This window comes from Dendronephthya gigantea, unplaced genomic scaffold, assembly GCF_004324835.1.
Source record: "Dendronephthya gigantea isolate DGI-Jeju-01 unplaced genomic scaffold, DenGig_1.0 000032F, whole genome shotgun sequence".
Taxonomy (NCBI): Eukaryota; Metazoa; Cnidaria; class Anthozoa; order Malacalcyonacea; family Nephtheidae; genus Dendronephthya; species Dendronephthya gigantea.
In genome coordinates this window covers 1,553,402-1,575,587 of record NW_021163042.1, presented here as the reverse complement: position 1 = coordinate 1,575,587, position 22,186 = coordinate 1,553,402, and the positions used below count along the sequence as shown (strand labels likewise).

Here is a 22,186-nt window from a genome sequence, read left to right as displayed (position 1 = left end):
TTGTGAATGCATGATTTAATAATACCATGGCATGACCAATAATAACAGGACTCTCCCGGCTCACTCGGTGTCACGTTGAGTCGGTTGAGAGGTTATGCTTTCATCTTGTGTTTGGTATTATTATTTAGGGACACAACTTTGCTAAACAGTTTCATTTTAGCTATATAGCCCGTTTCAAAATTTTGCCACCTTTGCCTCAAGGTAAAACTGATCAACACTACCACTATCATCACATATTTTTATTAGCACTGATCAACATCAGCAGATGGATGGATGGATAAGCAAATTGAATTTGTAAATATTTCTGCTGGCTTTGATGTTATTTGAACTGGACCATCGGCCCATCGCGATGATCGCAACCAGCCAAAAATAGGCAATCATTCACAATCATCAGTATATATTTTTGTGACGTAAATCCGTGCGTCTGTCCTCTTATAGATCATGGCTCTCGACCAATGAAATTGCTTGAATTCTCAACGTTATTATATAATTTTTTATAACATCTTTTATATAGGGGCATATGTCATAATATTCGGTCACCATGCATTTCGTAGTTTCCAGGATAGTCATACAATATAGTATTAAAAAACTCAATTATTGAAGGATTAAACATGATATGTATGAACAATTATTGAAATTGTAAGGCAATTGAACTTAATTGAAAAATTATTGAAATTTTTGATAACGTACGACAAACTGGGATGATCTTTATATTGTTAGGTCTCAATGCTAGGGTTGAGAACCGGAAATATTGAATATTGATTGATAACCGGAAAAAATGCATGATATGGCTAAAACAGAACACGAGGAGACACGTGCGCGTAGACGCTAGTATATCAGGTTTTAATTTAGAGTGAAGAAAGTAAGCTGTCCTTTGTTATTGTAAAAGACGAAGTCAAATATTTTGGTAACGATTAGAAGAACTTTGGAGTTATTGATTTGCGAGTACACATCCTGGGCCGGTTGTGTAATCATAGTTGGCATAAAAGAACAGCGACAAGGGTAACAATATCATCAGGTGAAAACCGAATTCAATAATTATTTTACTTTTCGTTTTGTTAAAAGATTAAGCATTGAAACTTCGTTCATTCGCATTTGTGTTATCTTACATTTCTGCTTCTCGGAGTTGGGGTGTTAATGTCTTTGGTTTTTCGTCATAACCAACCTCGTACCCAGGGTTGCGTCATAACATAGCATACAACCTACGTTAGACGTCACTTGTTGGGAATTTCACTCGAAATCGAGAACATCAATCGGAGTTAGTTCTTTACTCTATGTGTTAGTTCTGTGCATGCTGGGTTACAAAATGTACGTATTTTCATACCACATGCACTCCTGTGGTGCATAATCGTCGAAACATTTCAGACTGACCATCACTCAAATCACTGTCTATAATGAAAACCGCCAGAACATGGCAACGCATGCATAAGGGGAGGGTTTGGTGTAGTATAAAGGTAGCGAGTTATGTTTACTGAAGAATGAAAAAAGCAATCACTAGCTTGTAAAGTAAATTTGACCTGCGCATACGTAGACGTTACGACGCCTTGCCTTTTACCATATAGAATGTATACACGCAACGTAATAATCTCTTTCACGCATGCGTTTTGCACTGATTATATAAAAGCAACGCTCGTGCTAAAACGTGATCAGTTTGCCTGATTGGTCGTAGTGAGAGAATGTGTTCCCAAAACGGTTAGTAAATTTAAATTTTTATCATTAAATATCTCAACAAGATAAAATATTACACATATGTAGCTATATGTTCTGATGAAAAGACAGTTGAATTATTATATTAGAATATCTCACCAGATAGAAAAGCAACATACTGGAAATTCAAGGCTCCGAGGAAAAGAACTCTTTTGAAATAAATCAGAGGCGTAGGTGTATAATTGAGGGTTCAACATTTTTTGCGGTAGATTTGGGTGGGACGATGACAAAGTCGTTTCGAATTTTTTTACAAGTTTTCTTGCTGTTTTTCTGCATCATAGCAATTAACACAGTTCCTGGCGTGTCAAACAGTCACACTGTTAAACCTAACGGGAGTATAGTGATTATCAATAACTCATAGAGCTAAAAGCTGTGATCCAGCTTGTCTAGTAATCATCTTAGAAATATGAGAATCATGAGATATATATGATGCACTGGAAATAGAGCACCGTGCGTGTAAAGCACCATGCATCCAGTAGAAAATTGTTGCAACTAATTTCGACTTGCATGCATTCTGCGCCGTTACCCTTCAACCGTGGAATGCAATTGCTGCTCATGTTAGGAATGTTTGAAGAATGTAATTTTTCATTAAACTCGAATTTTTGACCTTATTGTAATTAGCAATTGGTCTTTATTGTAATTAAAACTAATCTATGTTATAACATGTCATCTTTTGAAGTAATTATAGCTCATGCAAGCCATGTAAATGATAAATTTTTTGTATGTTTGCATGGTGACAGTCGATAAGTAATTAAGCTTATAGGTATACACAAGCAGTATGCAGTATTAAATACTCACGTGGTGTACCTACAAGCCAAATTACTTTTTGGCTTTGTTTCATCGTGTTAATGATAACTAAATGAAAATTATTTTTGACGAAAGGCGGAATTATGATGAAATTCATTGTTTGGAAATGTCAAATGTTCAGTAGAAAATTGTTACGAAATGAAATTTTACGAATAAAAATTTTTTTAGGCGTTAAACAAATAGGTACATAGAAAAAGACGACTACAACCAGTTGAAATGAATATTAATGTCAAAATTTAGGTTTAGCAACGCGATTTGCCGTAACTTGCCGTTCGTTGCAGCTTCAAAACGTTCAGACATGCATATGTAGTAGTTGTTTTTGAAGGACATGCATGCATAACACTGAAAACACCCCCCCCCCCCATTGCTTTGGGAACGTACAATACATTCGTTTTTCTATAGGTATGAAAATGGTAAAGAATAAACGCTATAATAATATGAATGTCGACTTGCACGTAATAGTAAGTGATGCAGAAGGCACAACACTTGACATGTGAAATATGTTTCATTCTTTTATATTCAAGAACCCTCTGCTATGTGGCTTCTTCTGATTTTCATCACACTTTACTCAATGCCAAGTTATGCTCATGTTGGCGGTAAAGACGAAAGTTGCTTTGATCGAACAAAGTACATCAGATGCACGTCTGCGTCCGCATACCGGCCATCAGTCTGCGACTGCAAAAACAGATGGCGATGTTATATAAAATTTGATATAACCAAAGTTCCAGACCATCCCGACACTGGCGTTGACCCGAATGATGTTTTCAGAATCAATAACGAACTTACTGGTCCAACAATTATTGCGAGATCTGACGCAATTTTAGTGGTTGATATATTTAATAACATCGTTGGTGCTCCGGGCGATGACGATACTTCTATGCACTGGCATGGCATGCATCAGGTAAATGTTCCTTGGATGGATGGAGTTGGTTTTGTCACACAGTGGGCTATACCTCCCGGTGGAAAATTCAGGTAAACTAACCAAAGACATTTTTTAAACAGTTTGCCAATCTCCGCAACCAGCCCGCCTCCCCGAAACCCACGCCTCTACACAAATTCATTGGCCGTCTTTTCCTAAACGTTCGTTTTTCTCTCATTCAATAAAAAAATAATGGTACCGTACCCGAGGACCGGAAACCAATCTCATGATTTTTGCTTCGGTAAAAATGCCTTGTGATGGTTCATAGGGGACATTTTTGGCATACACTGTGGAATGGATAGCATATGCTATTTTGGTTTTATAGCTTTATTTTTGTTTATCACGACCCATTTGAATACTTTTAAATCAGAGGGGTTATAAAATACCAAAAAGAGGGGTGAAACAGCCCTGTATATACATTACAATAATATATGCATATTATTTGAAAATGTGAATTTCTCGGGAGAAAAAAATGTCAAGCCGAACGATTTAATTGTTACAAAATTGCTAATAACGGATTAGTTGAAATTATCAGGTGAAATTGTATCGTTTTGTATAACAATTGCAGATATATCTTGCGGGCTAAGCCGTCCGGAACACACTGGTACCATTCCCACATGCGGTCGCAAAGGGATGCAGGACTGTATGGTGCATTGATCATTCGTGAAAACAAGAAAGACCTTCACATGCCTTGGAAGCTTGGTAGTTTTGTAGATGAACCTGGCCAAACAACTCTTTCCATAAGAGAACACATGAGGGAAGAGACCCCGACTGACGAAGTGCCGTGTTTTCCAGATAAGTCCAAAATGCCGGATTTAGGTGAAGTTTTGGATTCGTTTCAAATTAACGGCTATAAACTGGATAGCAAAATAAACGAAGAAAACATAGAACCTTCGTTTAATGTAGTACCAGGAAAAAAATATCGTTTTCGACTCATCGGGAGTATGTCACAAACAATACTGCGTTTCTCGATAGACCATCACAAACTGTACGTTATGTCGACTGATGGATACCTTACACAGCCGTTCGAAACTGATATTTTGATAATGCATGTTGGAGAACGGTACGACTTCATACTGAAGGCTGATGAAAAAATTGCCCCTGGAACAGTCTTTCCCATTCGGATTGAATCTGTTGCGGTGTTATGTGATCATTTCAGCATACCAGAACGTGTAGGCTTTGCATATCTTAGATATACTAAAGGGGATTCTGCAGAAACAGTAACAGTTGAGAAGCATGCGTCCCGTTGCAGCGCTGATCGATGTACAGCGTTGAACTGTCCGTTTAGATCATATCCTAAAGGTGCAAGTGATGTGTCAGTGGACTGTCATGATGTGTATGATGTACTGAGTTTGCTTTATCCCACACCGAATAATAAGTTACCATCACCAACTGACATACCTTTCGAAGCGTTTTTCAACTTTGTCGCGGGAAGAGGAACGGCAAGTGTTAATAATATACGATTTACATTACCATCAAAGCCTCTGGTTCAGCAGAGACATAATCAAACCCTTGATGTATGCGAGTATAAAGATACCCTCGGATGTAAATCCAACCCAGGGCCCTGTCCACATGTTCTCCGCATTCCGAAAAAACACGGAATGAAAACTATACGATTTGTCTTCTCATCCATTTCCCCTGGTAATGCTTTTTCGTCCATCAGAACACACCCAATACATCTGCACGGGCATTCTTTTTCTGTGGCAAAAATCGCCTACCCCAAATATGATGAAAATGGAAAGATCGTTAGTCAGAATGAAGACCTAACCATACAGAGTTGTGGGCCAGGGCGCTGGACGGACGACGTACGACCAGAAGGTATCCGAGTGGATAGAAACACAATCCGTAAAGACGTGATCACTGTTCCTGCCGGTGGATACGTAGTCGTTGACTTTCTGGCTGATAATCCGGGATGGTGGTTTTTGCATTGTCATATTGACATCCATCTCATACGTGGAATGGGCATCGTTATTGGAGAACGCCCTGAATGCCAAAACTCAGCACCTGACGATATGAAGAAACAATCCAGCAGTTTTTGTTATGACGTGGAGTCATTTCTTAGGAAAGAGAAGAATCACGTGTGTGAAAAGGTAATAAATGCTTGCATTCTGAATCCTTTGCGATTAGTTTTACAAATTGACAGAACGCCGCGTGAAATCCGTTTCTCTAAATATTATAGATTACCTGATTTTAATGAATTTATAGTTTTATTCATATCTCACATATTTCGTTTCTAAAACTCGGACTTTCGAATTCAATTGTTTTGGATCAGGATTGGGGTATTGATGTCTTCGCCGTTAGTGTGACGTCACACATAACGTAACGTCACACGTTATGACGTAACTGGTTGAACATGGCGATTTCATTTTTAGACCAACTTAAAGTTAAAGCATATAAATTCCACTTATTAGAATGCCACAAAATCGCAATTTCGTTCCATAATGATTAGGAAATTAATAGGAAAAGAAAATACAATCAAATAGAATAATTAAAATAAAATACAAAACATAACTCTGAATAATTCTGAATAATGTAAGCACTCTTTTTCAACGTTTCGACTTCTTTATGACCAAGTCGAAACGTAGAATAAAAATGCTTAAAACGGTGAGATATACCGTCGTTTTAATTTCAGGGCATATGACGCATGTAGGGCACCAAGTGTCAGCATTTTTCAATCAATACAAATGGCTAGCTGACTGCATGACCGACTGACTTTGTCTTTGTTAAATTTCGCCATAAATTTCGCCATATTCGCAACAGAAATACTTCAAAGTTCAAAACAAAGTCCGCAGTAGTTAAATTAAAAAAAATTGAATCTAATTGATCGAGACCACGATTTTTTCATCTATTCAGGTTGAACCAAGAGAGGGTGATCATGAAGGAGGGCATGATGACAAGGATGGGAAGAAAGAAGGTTGGCGCCATGATAAAATAGATGAGCATAAACACGGCGGACATAGAAACAGAGTGAATGCATGAAAAACTACATTTTCAAGATTTTCAAGTTATCCACAGAACGTGATCGGTTTTTCTACAAAGTATATATGCACAATATATGTCGGCTTGACTTTTTATAGCGTTTTCCCTATTTTACTATGTATTACTTTTTACGGTTTTCATGCTGTAATACCACGATTTAAGGGTTGTATGTCTGCAATTGTTGTATTTCTTCAGCAAAAAAATCTGAGAACCATCTCGTCTGTTTAAAAAACGGTAATGTTATTCTACTTCTTCAGTTGCAGTTTTTAAGCGTTTCTGCATGTCCAAAATTTGTTCTTTCAACCGTTTATTTTCCTCCTCGAGATGTGTCCATCGCTTCACAACCGTTGTTTCCTTCAATCGCTTCGCATCGCGCGATCTTTTCGCAGCAATGTTGTTTTTCACTCTCCGATCCCAGTACCTTTGATCTTTAATCCCACCATTATCGAGTAATGAATGGCGATCTGATGTATCTGTTGTGCATTGTGTACCGTCGTTGGCTATGGAACAAGTGAGATTGCTTTGAACGAGATCATCGATATGGGGAATTGGATCATATAATGACTTATCCATATTCTGTCCTTGTAATCCCTGTTCTTCGTTGGCGGACGTCGTAGTATCCAAAGACGTATCTCTCCCCGAGGGAGAAATGTTTCCTCTAGCATGAGGTGATGTTACATTATTCGTTGAAGCATCTAAAAACTCCTCTAAATCCATGAACTCTTGCATAAAATCACACTCTCTGGACAATCCACAGTTGTTTATATTACCTGAAAGAATTTAAAATGTGTACTAATTGAAAAACCCGTCCTACTTGTACGCAAATGGCAGTAACAGTTATCAACGCTGAATTACTGTTCTTTTCATTAATTTTTTTCAAAGAAAACATATATAAGGATTCAGACTTTCACGCGCGTGTCCGTGCGTATAAATAAGAAAACGCGACACTGGAAATAAAAAATCCGCTTTAATAGGGGTAAAATGCAGATAGCAATGAATGAAGGAGACTGGGTTTCAGACGTGACGTCATCGTTTTCATATCGTTTTTCAGTTAATTTGGCAAAGCCGTCCACACGTATCAGTCCAACTGTCGTTTTTAAATTTTTTAAGATTCTTCCGTTTAAAGTGGGCGAAAACGTCCGATATGTGTGGACAGAACCTATAAAATTCCTCCAGCATCGTGTACCTGGACGAGGCCTCCTATAAGTCTTGAGTCTTGTGTCTTACGCTACTCCGCCCCCCCCCCCGCTCCTTTTGGTAAAATATGTGCAAATCTTCTTTTCCTAATACCGGAAAATATTAGTACATATGCGTAGTGGGTAATCATCATCTGCGTATTAATCACCTCATAAATACTCATGGTAATTTTAACCACACCTTTGACATCACTTTCAATATGACATGTTTCATCACAGTGTGTGGTTTCATACAGTCTCTCAGATTGCCTAATTTTTGCCAACAAAAGCATGTCATCATTCAACAATGGAAAAAATATAATTCATGGAGCTTTTAGAGGTTTTTTATTGAATCTAACAGAAATATCAATCAGTCCTAAATTTTTATTTCTATGTTCCTCCATTCTTTCTAGTCTAAATAATTTCCCTTGCATTTCCCTAAAAACACAAGCCAACAATAAAATATTTTGATTTTTCAAAAATACTTTAGGCATCTCAAATAGCAAACTCCAGTGCTACAATTATTTATATTATTTGCTAACTTTACCACAACAACGAAATTCATACTTGAAAATATACATAATGGTTTATTACGATTTCATTGGCAATTTTATATTTGAGATGGTTAGAACAGTTTGCTGATGGCTTCTGCAAGTATAAAAAAAAGGCTGGATTTTCTATAAATATTGAGCCTCTAGCAAGCTACATATACAGTCAACTCCTTTGGTGGCTTTAACATTGCTGGAGCACTGCCTAACCATCCCCTAATAATAAAGATTTGGGATGCTAGGCTAATAGACTTAAGTGAAAACACACACAAACACACGTCACAACCTCCCTCTCCCCCTTAACTCTACCTCACCAAAATGCTTCTCAATACTGTAGTAATTAGTGACTAATTATCTTTTCACCTTTATTCTATGTGATGCCTAGTTTAATATGGGTGCCAGCAAGGGATGCCAGGTGCTCTTCCAACAGGAAAGAAGAAGGGAGAAAAATTTTCCATATTCTAGCCCTTCCTAAAATTTGCTCCCCCCCCAAAAAGAATCCCTGCAGCACACCGTTGAAAACTAGTAAACAAGATGCCAAAGCTATATTCACCGAAGCTAGGTGAAGGAATCGTACGTAGTTCACCAAAACTTAACTATCATATTGAACTGATGAAATCAAAGTCATGCCATTCAGCTACTGTGTAAATTAATATACGACTAGAATTAGTCACATATTTACTTAACAGGCGGTACAATTGATAAATATGATGTAAGATATACAAGTATAATAATTATTTATATAGTTATCTCATTTTTACCTGAATCCATTCTAATATGTTGATATCCTTACAATACGATTTCCTCCTTCCCTGTTATTAAATTTCTTGACTGTTTCGTACATGTATCAAGACGAAACTGGACCAAGGTGAATAACTAGATACAATGTTTAACAACCAAGCTTGGTACATATCAAAATAGCCGCATAAAGACACAACAAACTTGCTGAATACAAGAATATTTATATGCACGTGTCACTTCACGTGTCACTTTCAACAATAATATGTCGAAGCGAGCGTGAATGTAAACGTGCGTAACTGAGCATTGATTGTCATTTACTGTCCTATTTCTAACGGGCTTTTTCTAAAGAAAGACGATTTATTAGTATCATGTGGATGATGTCACGGACGATTTGATAATATATCACTTATAATTTCACATATTATAAAATTCTTCCTCTGCACAGCGACAAAATAACCTGCGATCAGGCCCTTGCCCTCGGGTAAGAAAGAACGCAGCATCAAGCAGTGGTAAAAGCATAAGTGTAAAAATAGGTACGCAATGCGTACATGTGGGTAGCCTGTATTATTAATGCGACAAGTGAAATATTGCATTTTGTTATATAGGTGCTGTGTATTTTAAATGTGATTGGTTCATTCGTAGTCACATGACTTTAAATAAATGTAATGTTTGCCGCCAGGGAAACAAGTGAAAAATTGTTGCCCGCATATTATCATAACAAAGTTTTTTGAAATGAAATTGTCGTGTAACATGTATGTTTTGGTTCCTATATAACAAAACACCTAATGTTCACTACACCTCGGGAAATAGTGAGTTTTGTTCTCCCTCGAGTCTCAATGTTTCCCTCGACTTTGTCTCGGGAAACATTCAGACTCTTGGGAAAACAAAACTCACTATTTCCCTCGGGAGCATACATTAAGTGTATAATAATTTATAAAACAGGGAAACTTGTTACTACCATTTGCAATAAGGTAATGTATTTGGTTTAATAGCTGCATGTCCACAAGCAAGAAATTGACAGATAAAATATCGCATAATAAAATATAAAACAGGGCAACTTGTTACTACCATTTGCAATAAGGTAATGTATTTGGTTTAATAGCTGCATGTTCACAAGCAAGAAATTGACAAGTGAAATATTGCATTATAATTTATAAAACAGGGCAACTTGTTACTACCATTTGCAATAAGGTAATGTATTTGGTTTAATAGCTGCATGTCCACAAGCAAGAAATTGACAGATGAACTATTGCATTATAATTTATAAAACAGGGCAACTTGTTACTACCATTTGCATAAAGGTAATGCATTTGGTTTAATAGCTGCATGTCCACAAGCAAGAAATTGACAGGTGAACTATTGCATTATAATTTATAAAACAGGGCGACTTGTTACTACCATTTGCAATAAGGTAATGTATTTGGTTTAATAGCTGCATGTCCACAAGCAAGAAATTGACAGATGGAAATATTGCATTATAATTTATAAAACAGGGCGACTTGTTACTACCATTTGTCGAATTATAATTTATAAAGCATGGCAACTTGTTACTACCATTTGCATTAAGGTAATGTATTTGGTTTAATAGTTGCATGTCCACAAGCAAGAAATTGACAGGTGAAATATTGAATTATAATTTATAAAGCAGGGCAACTTGTTACTACCATTTGCCAAATTATAATTTATAAAACAGGGCAACTTGTTACTACCATTTGCAATAAGGTAATGTATTTGGTTTAAAAGCTGCATGTTCACAAGCAAGAAATTGACAAGTGAAATATTGCATTATAATTTATAAAACAGGGCAACTTGTTACTACCATTTGCAATAAGGTAATGTATTTGGTTTAATAGCTGCATGTCCACAAGCAAGAAATTGACAGGTGAAATATTGCATTATAATTTATAAAACAGGGCAACTTGTTACTACCATTTGCCGAATAAGGCAATGTTTTATTTATTTTCTATTAGTGTAACTTTGTAGTTGTAGATTCAACGCTCACCGATCACCGCTTTTTCGTCTTTAAAGTACTCAACTTCGCTTTAAAATATGACAAACGTATTATCGTAACTTCGGTTGCTTCCGTCCTTAGAAAACAACGAAATTTTCCGGAAGTAGAACGTACCGTTCGTCATCTTTCGTATGTCCGACGATTGCCGAAGATGTGGCACCACTGAGCTATATAATAATTCCTGGAGGACCGGCTCGTCATTTTTCGGTAACTTTGCCGCCATCTTTTTGTCCGCAAAAACATGGCGGACTTCGCCCTTCTGCGCAACCGCAGAAGCTCTGCTGACGCCACATGGTTCCTTTTGGCCATGGTAGTTACCACTGACCGGGCTCAATTATGAGCCCGCTACAAGGGTGTTCTCCCCCCTGGATTTAGTAAACAACAGGTTCTCCCCCCTGGCCTTTATAAAAAAAATTTCCCGTGAAAACCTGTTTTGTTTTTTTGAAATATAAAGTCATGAAAACATCATTAATTGCATTTTTTTGAAATATAAAGCTTTTTTTAAGATGAATACAAGTCGTAGACGCTGTTATTGCCAACGCAAGAACAAATATATATTAAAACGTCAAAAAATTGTGGACAAAATTGAAGATTTTAATTCTGACACGAACTGACAGGTGTTTTTTTTTATATTTTCATTATTTCTACATTCCTATAACAAATGCTTGAACTTTTTGGCACTATTGTCGGACATTTTGGGGACAATTGGATATTTATGGACATCAATTAGACTTTTTTGAACCCTGCATGAACAGCAGAATTACTGAAAGTGTGCAATTAATAATGTTTTCTTGAATGGTCTTGAATGTCTTCAGAACAATATATCTAGGTATAATCCAAAGAAACAGAGGCCAAAGCTCAGGGGCAAGATGCTTGGCAGAAGACTAAGTGCAAGAATATAGTTTCAACCATGAGTCATATTTGCATAATACACTTTTCAGTAAGGTCATCAGCTTAATTGTACCTCAATGGGCTATAAAATTTTCAATATTATCTAATTGCACCCCTGGTCTTATTAATGAATAATATTCATCCCTCCATAGACTCAATTACTCCTGATTAGCCCATTGAATTTAGCCCTCTTGAGTTTGATACCATAAACAGAAAATTATAAAAGTGGCTGCAGATTGAAGATACACTGCTCACACAATGCATGTTTATATTTATTTCTTTTATAAATATAACAATGGTTATAAAAATACCAGCCAACAACAAAATCAGATAACATGGTAATTAAGGATAACAATGCAGATTCATAACAATGTGTATAATGTGCTTAATACATCTCAGTTCAATGTTTCAACAAATTGCATGACAATTAATAAGCCATCTCTAGCTTGCTTTATTTCATAGCATCTTCATCCTGAAAAATATAAATGGAGATCTGATCAAGATTTATTCACAAGGTGCAAGAAGTTAAAAAATCAATTAATTATAAGCCATGATAATTGATTTGAATTTGACAAGGCAAACAAGATAATATATTAACTAGGTTTTAACAGTCACCATCATCAGAGGTTGAAATTTACACTGTTTGCAGCAAAAATCTTATTACTTTGTATCAGCACCCACTCCACACTTTTGTCAGTCAGATCATGTTAATTATTGCTTAAATCTAGTAGACTCACTGGGGGGAAGGTTTACCTATTTACATTATTGCTTGCTATCATGAAAACAAAATAGACCAAACTCAAAGATTGACATTGCCAGGAATTTAATTCCTTCCCCACACAAGACAAGAAAATGATAAAGTTTGAGTATATTACATTGCACATGTACCAAAGGTCTAAAATAGTATATTTGCTGTTTGTACCATAAGTTTTGATGGATTTATATGGCTCAGAACCTTTGGTAATCAGTTTATATTCGAGTCCAAAGGCAAAAAAACTGAAATTGTTATAAAAACCGGCTCACCTGGATGCCATAAAATAACAGCCGAATGAGAAAAATCATTCCCCCGATAAGTGAATTAAGCCATTCAAAACGTCAGACATATAGAGCACAAAGCTACGTCTCCTTTCCATTTGTTGAACAGGAAAAAAGAGGATTTATATGAAATACAAAAAATATATACCGAAAGCCAAAAATATTTTCATAAAAACCAGGAGGGAGATGGACACAGTTTTTCACCTTGTATCGCGGTATGTCAGTGGTAACTACCATGAGCAAAAGGAACCATGTGGCGTCAGCAAAGCTCAAAATCCGCCATGTTTTTGCGGACACTTTTTGGTGGCGAGCCGGTCCTCCAGGAATTATTATATAGCTCAGTGTGTGGCACCCACACACAAACACACATCCGGACCACTGAGCTATATAATAATTCCTGGAGGACCGGCTCCTAATGTTTTTTTCTTAAAAAGTGAAGCAAAAAACATGGCGGATTTCGCCCTTCTGCGCATGCGTAGAAGCTTTGCTGACGCCACATGGTCCCCTTTGCCCATGGTAATTACCACTGACCAGGCTCAAATATGAGCCCGCTACAAGAGAATGCTCCCCCCTGTTTTTTTTTTAAATTTTGTCTGTGAAAAGTGTGCAAAGAATATAGGCAATACGAATCTTTTGTACGCCTCCGCCACAAATACGGTGTTTTGCATTTACGAAGGAAAAATATCTTTTTGAATCTGTCTGATATTTAAACTTCTACAAGCCCGAGGAAAGCGAGAAGAAAAGTCAGAAGCCTTGAAGTGAAACAGGTATTAAGACACAACTTTTGTATAGACATCGATTATTGATTGACCATTCCTTTGTTTTTTAAGAATCTTAAGGGCCCGAAATAACGTCAAATATTATCATGAAATTGCTTTTTATCGGCAAACAAGCAAGGAATACATTTGCACTCACATATTTGGCATTATTTGCACGCGGTTAAAAACAAATTACAAATGAAAGTATTGATAAACATGGTATTGTGTAAACTATTTGTTCTTAAATCTACAGGCAAAAAAGCCCGGAAAACCAGATGACTAGAATCCTTAGCTAACTGGTATTAACAGCCATAACAGGCCTATCATTTCGAAGCCAATAAACCAATGCATCATCGACTCTGTAGGCCTAAGGCCTTATACAGGACTGTGACAAACTAATGAGGTGCATTTAATTTCATAAAAAGTTTTAATATTCCTCTGATAACTCATACACATGTCAAAGTTTAGTTATCCTTTCTCACAATGATGAATATGCTTTAATTTTATTCTTCAAGTACGTGGACTGTTGATGCTTTTCATGTGGTTATAATTTATTAAATCCTATTTGAGAAAATTGAAAGTACCCCAAAAATGTCATCGTGAGAAAGGCTAATATAGAGATTTCATAGAATATATATTCATGATTTATTCAAGTTTCTAGTATCAGGTGGTTGGTTATTTAAAATAGTATTAATACAATTGTCAATAATTGATAAAGTCTCTGCTATAAGTAAACACAAAAATTATAGTTGATTAATAACTAATTGGTAACATCATCATCATCATTGTCGTCGGACTTGGTAATTTCGGGTCTTTACACTGCAAAACAATGTTAAATAAACCATTCAAATATGTGCAGTACTGCCAACTGGTACTCTGTTTGGCTTATTTGTATTAATTAAACAAAAATGTCCATTAAAGGGATTTTTGCAAGTTTGTCAAATATTATAATTTTATCTTAACCCTGGGCTATAATCCCTGACCTTTATAACACAATAAAATCCTGCTAGTATTTTTTACCTTGTATTAATTGTATACCTTAAAAGTAATAAAGAGTAATAAATATATTATGCTTTAATTAACACATTAGATCTCAATTTTCAATTACCCATGACAGAAAGTGTAAATTAAGCCATGTACTATAAACAGTAAATCATATATAATTTAATAACTACATCTTTGCAATAATAATAAATTAATAATATACTATAATCACAATTTATACAATGTATATATTGCCCAAAGGTGTAGCCAGAATTTTGGGGAAGAGAGGGGCTATCGAAAACCTACGCGGGCAGCAGTGTGACTCAAGACAAGATTTGTGCTAAACATTCTAGGAATGATTTTTTGACATTAATGATGGACAACTTCAATAGGCCAGATCAGGTGTTTTGCATTATTGATGGCATAACAATGATTCACTTCATTTTCCCAGGAGGGCCCCAAATTTTACCAAGCCCCTCCAGCCCCCTTCCAGCTACACCTCTGGTATTGCCTCAAAAAAAATATAAAGTGTATAAAACAATTTGCTGTTACAAAAATATATATGAACAGAAAAGGAATTATTGTGCAATATAAACTAATGTCAGTATTACAGTATAATAGCTATATTTTACAAATTTACACTGTCAATGTTTAACTACCAAAGCATATAAACCATTCTCTCTGTGACACCCTGAACTCCATTCTCTCTGTGACACCCAATTCCTCCACATGAGTGATGGTAAATTAAATTTTGATTATGTACAACCAGCATCTTTAATTGGCATCAATCATGATACTTCGACAGCAAGAATATATATTGTTGACTAGCTGATTTTCTTGATTGTCTTTTCTCCATGATTTAGTTGATGTGTTTAACAAGATTTGCACATTATGTGGTATCACTGGTTCATGTATAAACAGATGAAATGGCATCATGATACTTTGAGAACAAGAATAATAGTTGACTGGACTGTTTCTCTTGATTGTGTTTTCTCCATGATTTTGTTTCATAGAATGTGATATCACTGGCTGATGTATCATCAAATGGTGATGTGACAATAAATTTTTTGACCAGTCAATTGAGATCTGTATTTCAGCGCAACTCGATCGTCCTGATTGATGAGATTTTTTTGTTCTTGTCCAGCATAAAGTCAGTGTGTGATCATACCACAACATCTTCTTCAACAATTTTTGGTTACAATATTGAACAAAGAGTATACCAAAGCAAATGAGGATTGAGGAATATCTTCCATGGATCTGTGATGCAATACCTTAATTTTTTTGGACAACTCAGGAAGATGTCAAGAAAGATGGAATATCTACATGGCTAGCCAAACATTAACATATATTGCCCTTGTGTCTGTTTGGTCATATTCCTGTTTAACAAAAGTTTAATTTAGTTCATCTGATATCTATAAATATAATTTGTTTCTTCTAATATTTATTCTAATAATAATAATAGTAATATTAAATAATTTCTTTTATGGTTGTAGTTAAATCTTTTCAGTTGCTCTTAGTCTAACAAAAAATAAAAAAAAATACAAAATTAATGACAGAACTGCATGAATGCAAACACATTGAAAAGATAAAGAACAAAAACAATATTTACCTATAGTGACATATCAATACATTTTATAATTTGTTCATCTGCCAAATATTAATTGACTGTTGTCAAACACCATGCATACACACATTACTCTGTCAACCCCTAGACACATCTAAAATGTGCAGGTTCCGTTGACCATGCATTCTCAACAATGCACACTCTTCCTCGAAACACAAATTATTGTGCCAGGATACGCCCAACCTTCGAAAAATACAATGTCTATGACTGAAATATTGAGAAATGAGGTCTTTGGTCATTTCAATTTTCGTAAAGATGTAGAAAATTAATTGATATAAATAGAAAGGGATGAAATTTCAATTTCCATTAGTTCATAGTCAGTTACATTGACATTGCATTCCAAGGCATACAGGCAAACCTCGAAAGCACCACAAGAGTGCCCAGGACACGTGTAAACTCTACTGGTGTTTGAACAACACAAGCTTTGAAAACTGCTTTCGTATCACCTTCTCATGCATACTTGCATTCCTTAACTTACATAAATGATGCATTCGAATCGTGACATAACTCTGAGAACAGCACTTTATCAGAGTAAACAGGTGGTTGTCCACTGCACTTGAGTCAAACATGTGTTGGTTCAACGTGCTAAAGACCCCGCTCTTCACACATGTTTCCAGCACCGTCTTCGCAATTGCTCCTGATAGTCCAGCGCTACGAGGTAAACCACCTTGGTTAGCATTCAGCATTCGCATAATGCACTTTTCTGTTTCTTCACAAATCTTAATCAGTCCGTGTGACGGTAGTTGCAAACCCCCATTCGTCTTCCATGTTACGAACAAGTCCGGTATGTTCTCTTTCGTCGTCGTCAGAACCGTTGTACATTGGGTGCAATGGATCTTTTTCGTCACCATCTTTGCGACGTACCCAGCAATATACGATATTGCAGCCTCCTTGTACTCAGACAGTTCAATGGCATTAGACACATCACAGTAGTCATGATCGACGGCAGCTGGCTCTCTCAACTCCAGGTCGTATCGCCTCGCAATCGCCACGTCTGAGATCCCAGTCGGCGTTTCTTCAATTTCACACTGGTCTTTGACACAGTTCAGTATCTCCGTGTCATCTTGAGCAACGCAGTTTCCGCGTCCTCCTTCAATATTGTGCCTCATCAGCAGTTGCTTGTACGCTGCGACAAACTGCCGTGTGGTTGGATTGTTATTCCATCCTCCGCATGCTCGCACAGCACCGAAGAACAACTCCAAGTGATCTTGACTTATCTTGTACGTCAAGAGGTACTTTAGCACTGGTTTCTCTGCCATAACCAGATCGTCGGCCAATCCCAAAACTGCTTTGATGCAAATAAGAAAACCAAGAAACCCGGTCTTTCTTTTTGTCTTGAGAATCGATCTTCCATCAGGACCCTTTAGATTTCGGATGTACTCACTCGCCTGGTCCAGAAACTTCTTCGTGTACTGATAATTCGATCTCCTGATTGGCGCTTTGTAATTCTTCGCCAGCCGGTTTCTGGATTTCAGAACATCAAATAAGCGATCAAAAACACGAATAAACTTCACAGTTGGACCACATCCCTGAAATTGTGGCAATTTCAGCTTACCTTCGCAGTATTCTAAAGCATCAGCGACACTCGAACTGAGCGCCTGTGCTGCTAGGTTTACCTTCATCTTCTGTGGTTTCCATTTGATATGCCCTGCCCGGAGCTTATTAGCAAGATGTAAACCCTCTGATTCTTGCAACTGATGCAATTTCTCGATAAATTGCCACTGAATTGTGTTCCCATCTCCATCCTTCAGAACTTGCCAGTCCGACATTGTGTTTCGCACCAACTTTATCATGTGGCAGGCATCCAGAAACACGTAGATCTTGGCCTCTGGGTCACACGGATGCGGAAAATACGCCTGCAGGCTATCAGGTGTAAGAATTGCGCCGAGCTCCTTTAACATCGCCTGGTGGGTCGAAGGACCATCGCATGTGAAAGAAATCACCTTCACCCCAACTTCGTGCAATTTTCGAATGCATTCTTTCGTCAAGTTTGCCTTCTCTTCACCAGTGAGTCCATTTACTAGAAAATATCCACAAGGTATTTTCCAACTTGAGTTTGCGCAAACTGCCATGTATACAAGAGCATCCGTTGCCTCAGGTAGAGAGTCGTCTTCAATGCCCGTTCCGAGGTCGACATAGCCACGCATTCTCTTTCCATCCCACTCAACATGTTTTCGTATGGACATCTCATCCAAGGTGAGGGCGCAAACAACTTCTTCACTTTTTCTTTTTGCAGCGAGGACCTTAGCTTTCAAAGCTGTCAAGGCATCTTTCGTGAAACCGGGTTCACCATCCATCGAGGTATACCACGATCGGATCACAGATACGTGTGGTACCCCAGCTGAAAACTTTTCCGAACATAATTATATGCCTTCGTCGAATAAAACTTTAAGGTCAGAGCAAATGACCTTAGCTCGGGTGGATACGCCCCAGGATATTTGCTTTTCTTTTGCGACACTAACCTCTTCATCAGTTCCTTTGGAACTCCGGAAAAGGTTGTTTCCAAAATTGCAGCACAATCACTATTTATGAGATTACTCTGTCTCAGTTCACTTACCACTGACTCCAAAGGCTAACCTTTCTCTTAGCCTTCTTGTTTTTTGTTTTGACACCTTAAACTTCTTCTGCAAATTAGTCAAGTTGTTTACAAGATTATCAACATTTTTCTTCATTTTGCGAGGAGATTCACTGATATGGTAAGTGTGATCATGGTTCACATGGCTTGCATGTATTCTTTTTGGAGTACTTACCCCGTTAATAGCCATCTCATCAAAGTCTTCATCTGAAGGCTTTCTTTTTCTTCCATGTGTGATTACATTATCTGTAGTGAGCTCTTTACCTTGTACACTTACATTATGAGAGCTTACCTTTTTATCACTGACACCTGGAACAACTACTTTACCAGTACTCCCAGTTGCTAAATCTACTGCAATGTCTTCACTTACCATAAGTCCAGGTACTTTTGCGTACTTACACAATCTCTACCAGTCATCCAAATTGCAATATCTTTTGATGCAACCTCTACATGTTCCACATTTTGTGAAATTACCTTGACAGAAATGTTAAATTTAATATTGATAACACAATAAAAATTTATCTATGTTTAAATCATTTATCTATGGTGTAAAATGCCACACAAGACATGCAAGACAAGATGGTACTCATGCACTATCGAGTTATACATTCCACTAGTGACAACATTATATGCATTGCAGGTGACCAGCAAAAACTTATATATGTTTGCAACCTAAAATGTATGGCAATTCAGGCTGTTAATTTTTTTTTTAGTGTTAATGAATATTGCTTCACATAATATGATTTGCACTGCAGTAGTTAGGAACAGCTCCTTGGAGTTGAGTCTTAAAGAAAATTATAATCTTAATTGTTCACCAATTTAATTAAAAGAGGCACAAACCTGAGACTTTTCAAATATTGTTGGGATAGCATATGGCAACAGCATTGTCCTTTGCCCAACTTTTTGCATCATGTCCACACTAAAATGTTCAGAACACACACGACTTCCCTTAATTGGAGTAAACTCAACTGGAACATTCTTGTTTATATTCTCCATCCATAAGGCATGTAACTCAGGACTCTTCTCAGCATCAGGAAAACTATATTTGAATGTTAGAGTAATGTTAAAAATTCAAATTTTCTAGTATGGATATATTAATGCGGTATATCAAATACATGTGTGTATGTATGTATATGTATGTATTTTCTAGCACATGTTCTTGTAAATTTGATTTTAGAGCTATTGAATAAAAAAAAATGATATCACTGTATTTTCAAGCCTTACGACAATTAAAAAAGTTAAATTAATTTTGCCGTTTGTGGCACGAAACACATTGAAAACTGAAAACAGTCAAAACACGATAATATAGAATCCAAATTATCTCAAAGGTCAGAGAAATTCAACCCTTTCTTTACTTAAAATTTCTTTACAACTATTTCTGAATGTGCGAAAAATAAAAAATGACGCCATTTCCTCAATACGTGCAAACAAAATCGTGTTTTTGTGCGATAAAAACTACAAAATTATGAAGTTGCATGATATCTTACCGGTGGGAGGTAATATTCTCCTTCGAGAAGGAATTATGACAACCAATAACGCAGCAAAACTTCGGCATTTTTTAATTTAGAGTGAGGCGGGAAAGATGAATAAAAAAATATTCAAAAACTGATATCAGTCAAAAATCGGGAGGGTGACGGACACGTTTTTGACTTTGTATCGCGGTATGTCAGTGGTAATTACCATGGGCAAAGGGGACCATGTGGCGTCAGCAAAACTCAAAATCCGCCATGTTTTTTGCTTCACTTTCTGGTCAGGAGCCGGTCCTCCAGGAATTATTATATAGCTCAGTGATCCGGACACTTTTTCGACTACATAGTGGTTAGCTGCGCATGCGCAGGCTACCCACAAAAACGTTGTGACTAGATTTTTACAGAATAATAACCTTGATAATATGATAAAATAGCATTCCCCACCAAGATCACCAAATACAAAAAAGGTGGAAAAACTTGAGATTAATTAAGTTTATATTTGCCTACGTACACCATAGTCAATACCCACTGAATCACCGCTACCGCCCACCGGATAACAAAAATTATTCAGTACTCAGTATTGTAAATAATTCAGATATGCGCACATTGTTCTGATATTATATTGTTCTATATTGATTTATTATACATGTATATTATTGTTGTGAAATATTTGTTTTTTCCTGAATAAAGTAGGAACTATTGGTTTTAACAACACGAATAATTTGATCGGAATTTTATTTAACCAAGTCACCCGGGGACTGAGCTGAATATCCGATCGTTTTCAGTACGAAGATCCTGAGTGACAGTCAGTGACTGGGTGGGTTTGCTGTGTCAGTAATTTTAACAATATAGAAATAACCTCGCATAATATGATGCCAGTAAGATCATGAAAACTTACCGAGATTTTGATAACTCCTGCCACAGAATGGATTCATCGTACTTCATATATTAATTGCTGAAGATAATGTTCTTGTTGATGTCTCTTCAGGTTGAAGCATACAATAAGAACGGATACCTGAATCAAAATGTTGACCTTTGGTTTGAAGAGTAGATATATTATTGACAGAACCCGCTTGTGAATTAATGAGTAGGAAGTGAGCTTAAAAAATGGTCATTTCATGCATGCATATCCTCATATAAGATATTTTGCACCCCCGTGGGCAGTGGGCACACAGCCACACGTACACTAAACTGGAAGAATAGAAAGCGGAATTTTAGTATTGATGAAGTTGATGAGCGGGCGGGCAACAGCTGTACGGAAACAGTTCATAGTTAGACAAACAAATGGTAATTATATGTAATAAAATAAGATTTTCGTGTTGGTTGATCTGTTGATCTAGACTCTGTTATAAAAAATAATGATCTGAAACAAGACTTTGTTATAAAAAATAATCGACTACATTATAAAAATATCAGCTGTTATCATTTATGTTACATCCGCAGAGATACAGTACTTTCCAGAAATAACCTAAATTTACCTAACAAAAACCGCGGTTAATCTAAAGTTAGGCCGAGGTCGAACCGCGGTTAGACGGAGGTTAATTAAACATCGGCCTAACTCGGTCTGACAGACATTTCCTAAGATTTGATTTGGTTATTGTGTTGTCGTTCTCAGCTGTTCATAAAATTTCGTTCGGAAGCGAACGGCCACTGCGAAGGTATCAGTTTTGAGTTTTTCCTCGCGGTCGTCTGCGGTTTCTATCGGTCGACCGCAACCGAACAGCGACCGAACCGCAACCTAACCCCAACCGAACCGCAACCGCAGTGCTAGGTTATTTCTGGACAGTACTCAGCGCTTGCAGCAGGGGATTACATGTCAAGTATACACTGAATGAGTAGGCAAGGTATGACCTCGTTTTCCCTAGATTTTATCGAATAGTGTCCAAAAATTCCTCCCACACTGCCCTTTACTGGCACATGCATCATTACAACCTTATTGCCGATGCCTGATATATTGTTAGAC

General features: G+C 36.9%; 2 protein-coding genes and 2 long non-coding RNA genes across 6 annotated transcripts; 2 read left to right on the top strand and 2 right to left on the bottom strand.

Moving 5' to 3' along the window:
* Positions 1-1,668: 1,668 nt before the first annotated feature.
* On the top strand, positions 1,669-6,433 carry LOC114524739 (laccase-2-like). The gene is made up of 4 exons (XM_028545906.1): positions 1,669-1,692; positions 3,039-3,486; positions 4,002-5,523; positions 6,287-6,433. The coding sequence occupies exons 1-4, from the start codon at positions 1,677-1,679 to the stop codon at positions 6,410-6,412; spliced, it is 2,112 nt and encodes a 703-aa protein (XP_028401707.1). The 5' UTR covers positions 1,669-1,676; the 3' UTR covers positions 6,413-6,433.
* Positions 6,434-6,628: 195 nt separating this feature from the next.
* On the bottom strand, positions 6,629-21,260 carry LOC114524740 (protein giant-like). 3 transcript variants are annotated; one of them, XM_028545908.1, is made up of 2 exons: positions 21,122-21,260; positions 6,629-7,182 (listed from the first exon to the last, which is right to left on the bottom strand). In XM_028545908.1, the coding sequence occupies exons 1-2, from the start codon at positions 21,156-21,158 to the stop codon at positions 6,653-6,655; spliced, it is 567 nt and encodes a 188-aa protein (XP_028401709.1). In that variant the 5' UTR covers positions 21,159-21,260; the 3' UTR covers positions 6,629-6,652. The 3 variants fall into 3 exon arrangements, 2 of the variants coding, with proteins under 2 accessions (XP_028401709.1, XP_028401710.1); XM_028545909.1 differs by lacking the exon at positions 21,122-21,260 and adding an exon at positions 8,897-9,336; XR_003687113.1 differs by lacking the exon at positions 21,122-21,260 and adding an exon at positions 10,879-10,953 and having other exon boundaries at positions 7,104-7,182.
* On the top strand, positions 13,391-15,502 carry LOC114524741. Its single transcript, XR_003687114.1, has 3 exons — positions 13,391-13,580; positions 13,825-13,974; positions 15,419-15,502. It is a non-coding gene; the product is annotated as an uncharacterized LOC114524741 (long non-coding RNA).
* Positions 19,140-20,470, bottom strand: LOC114524742. Its single transcript, XR_003687115.1, has 3 exons — positions 20,242-20,470; positions 19,595-19,793; positions 19,140-19,228 (listed from the first exon to the last, which is right to left on the bottom strand). It is a non-coding gene; the product is annotated as an uncharacterized LOC114524742 (long non-coding RNA).
* Positions 21,261-22,186: the final 926 nt, after the last annotated feature.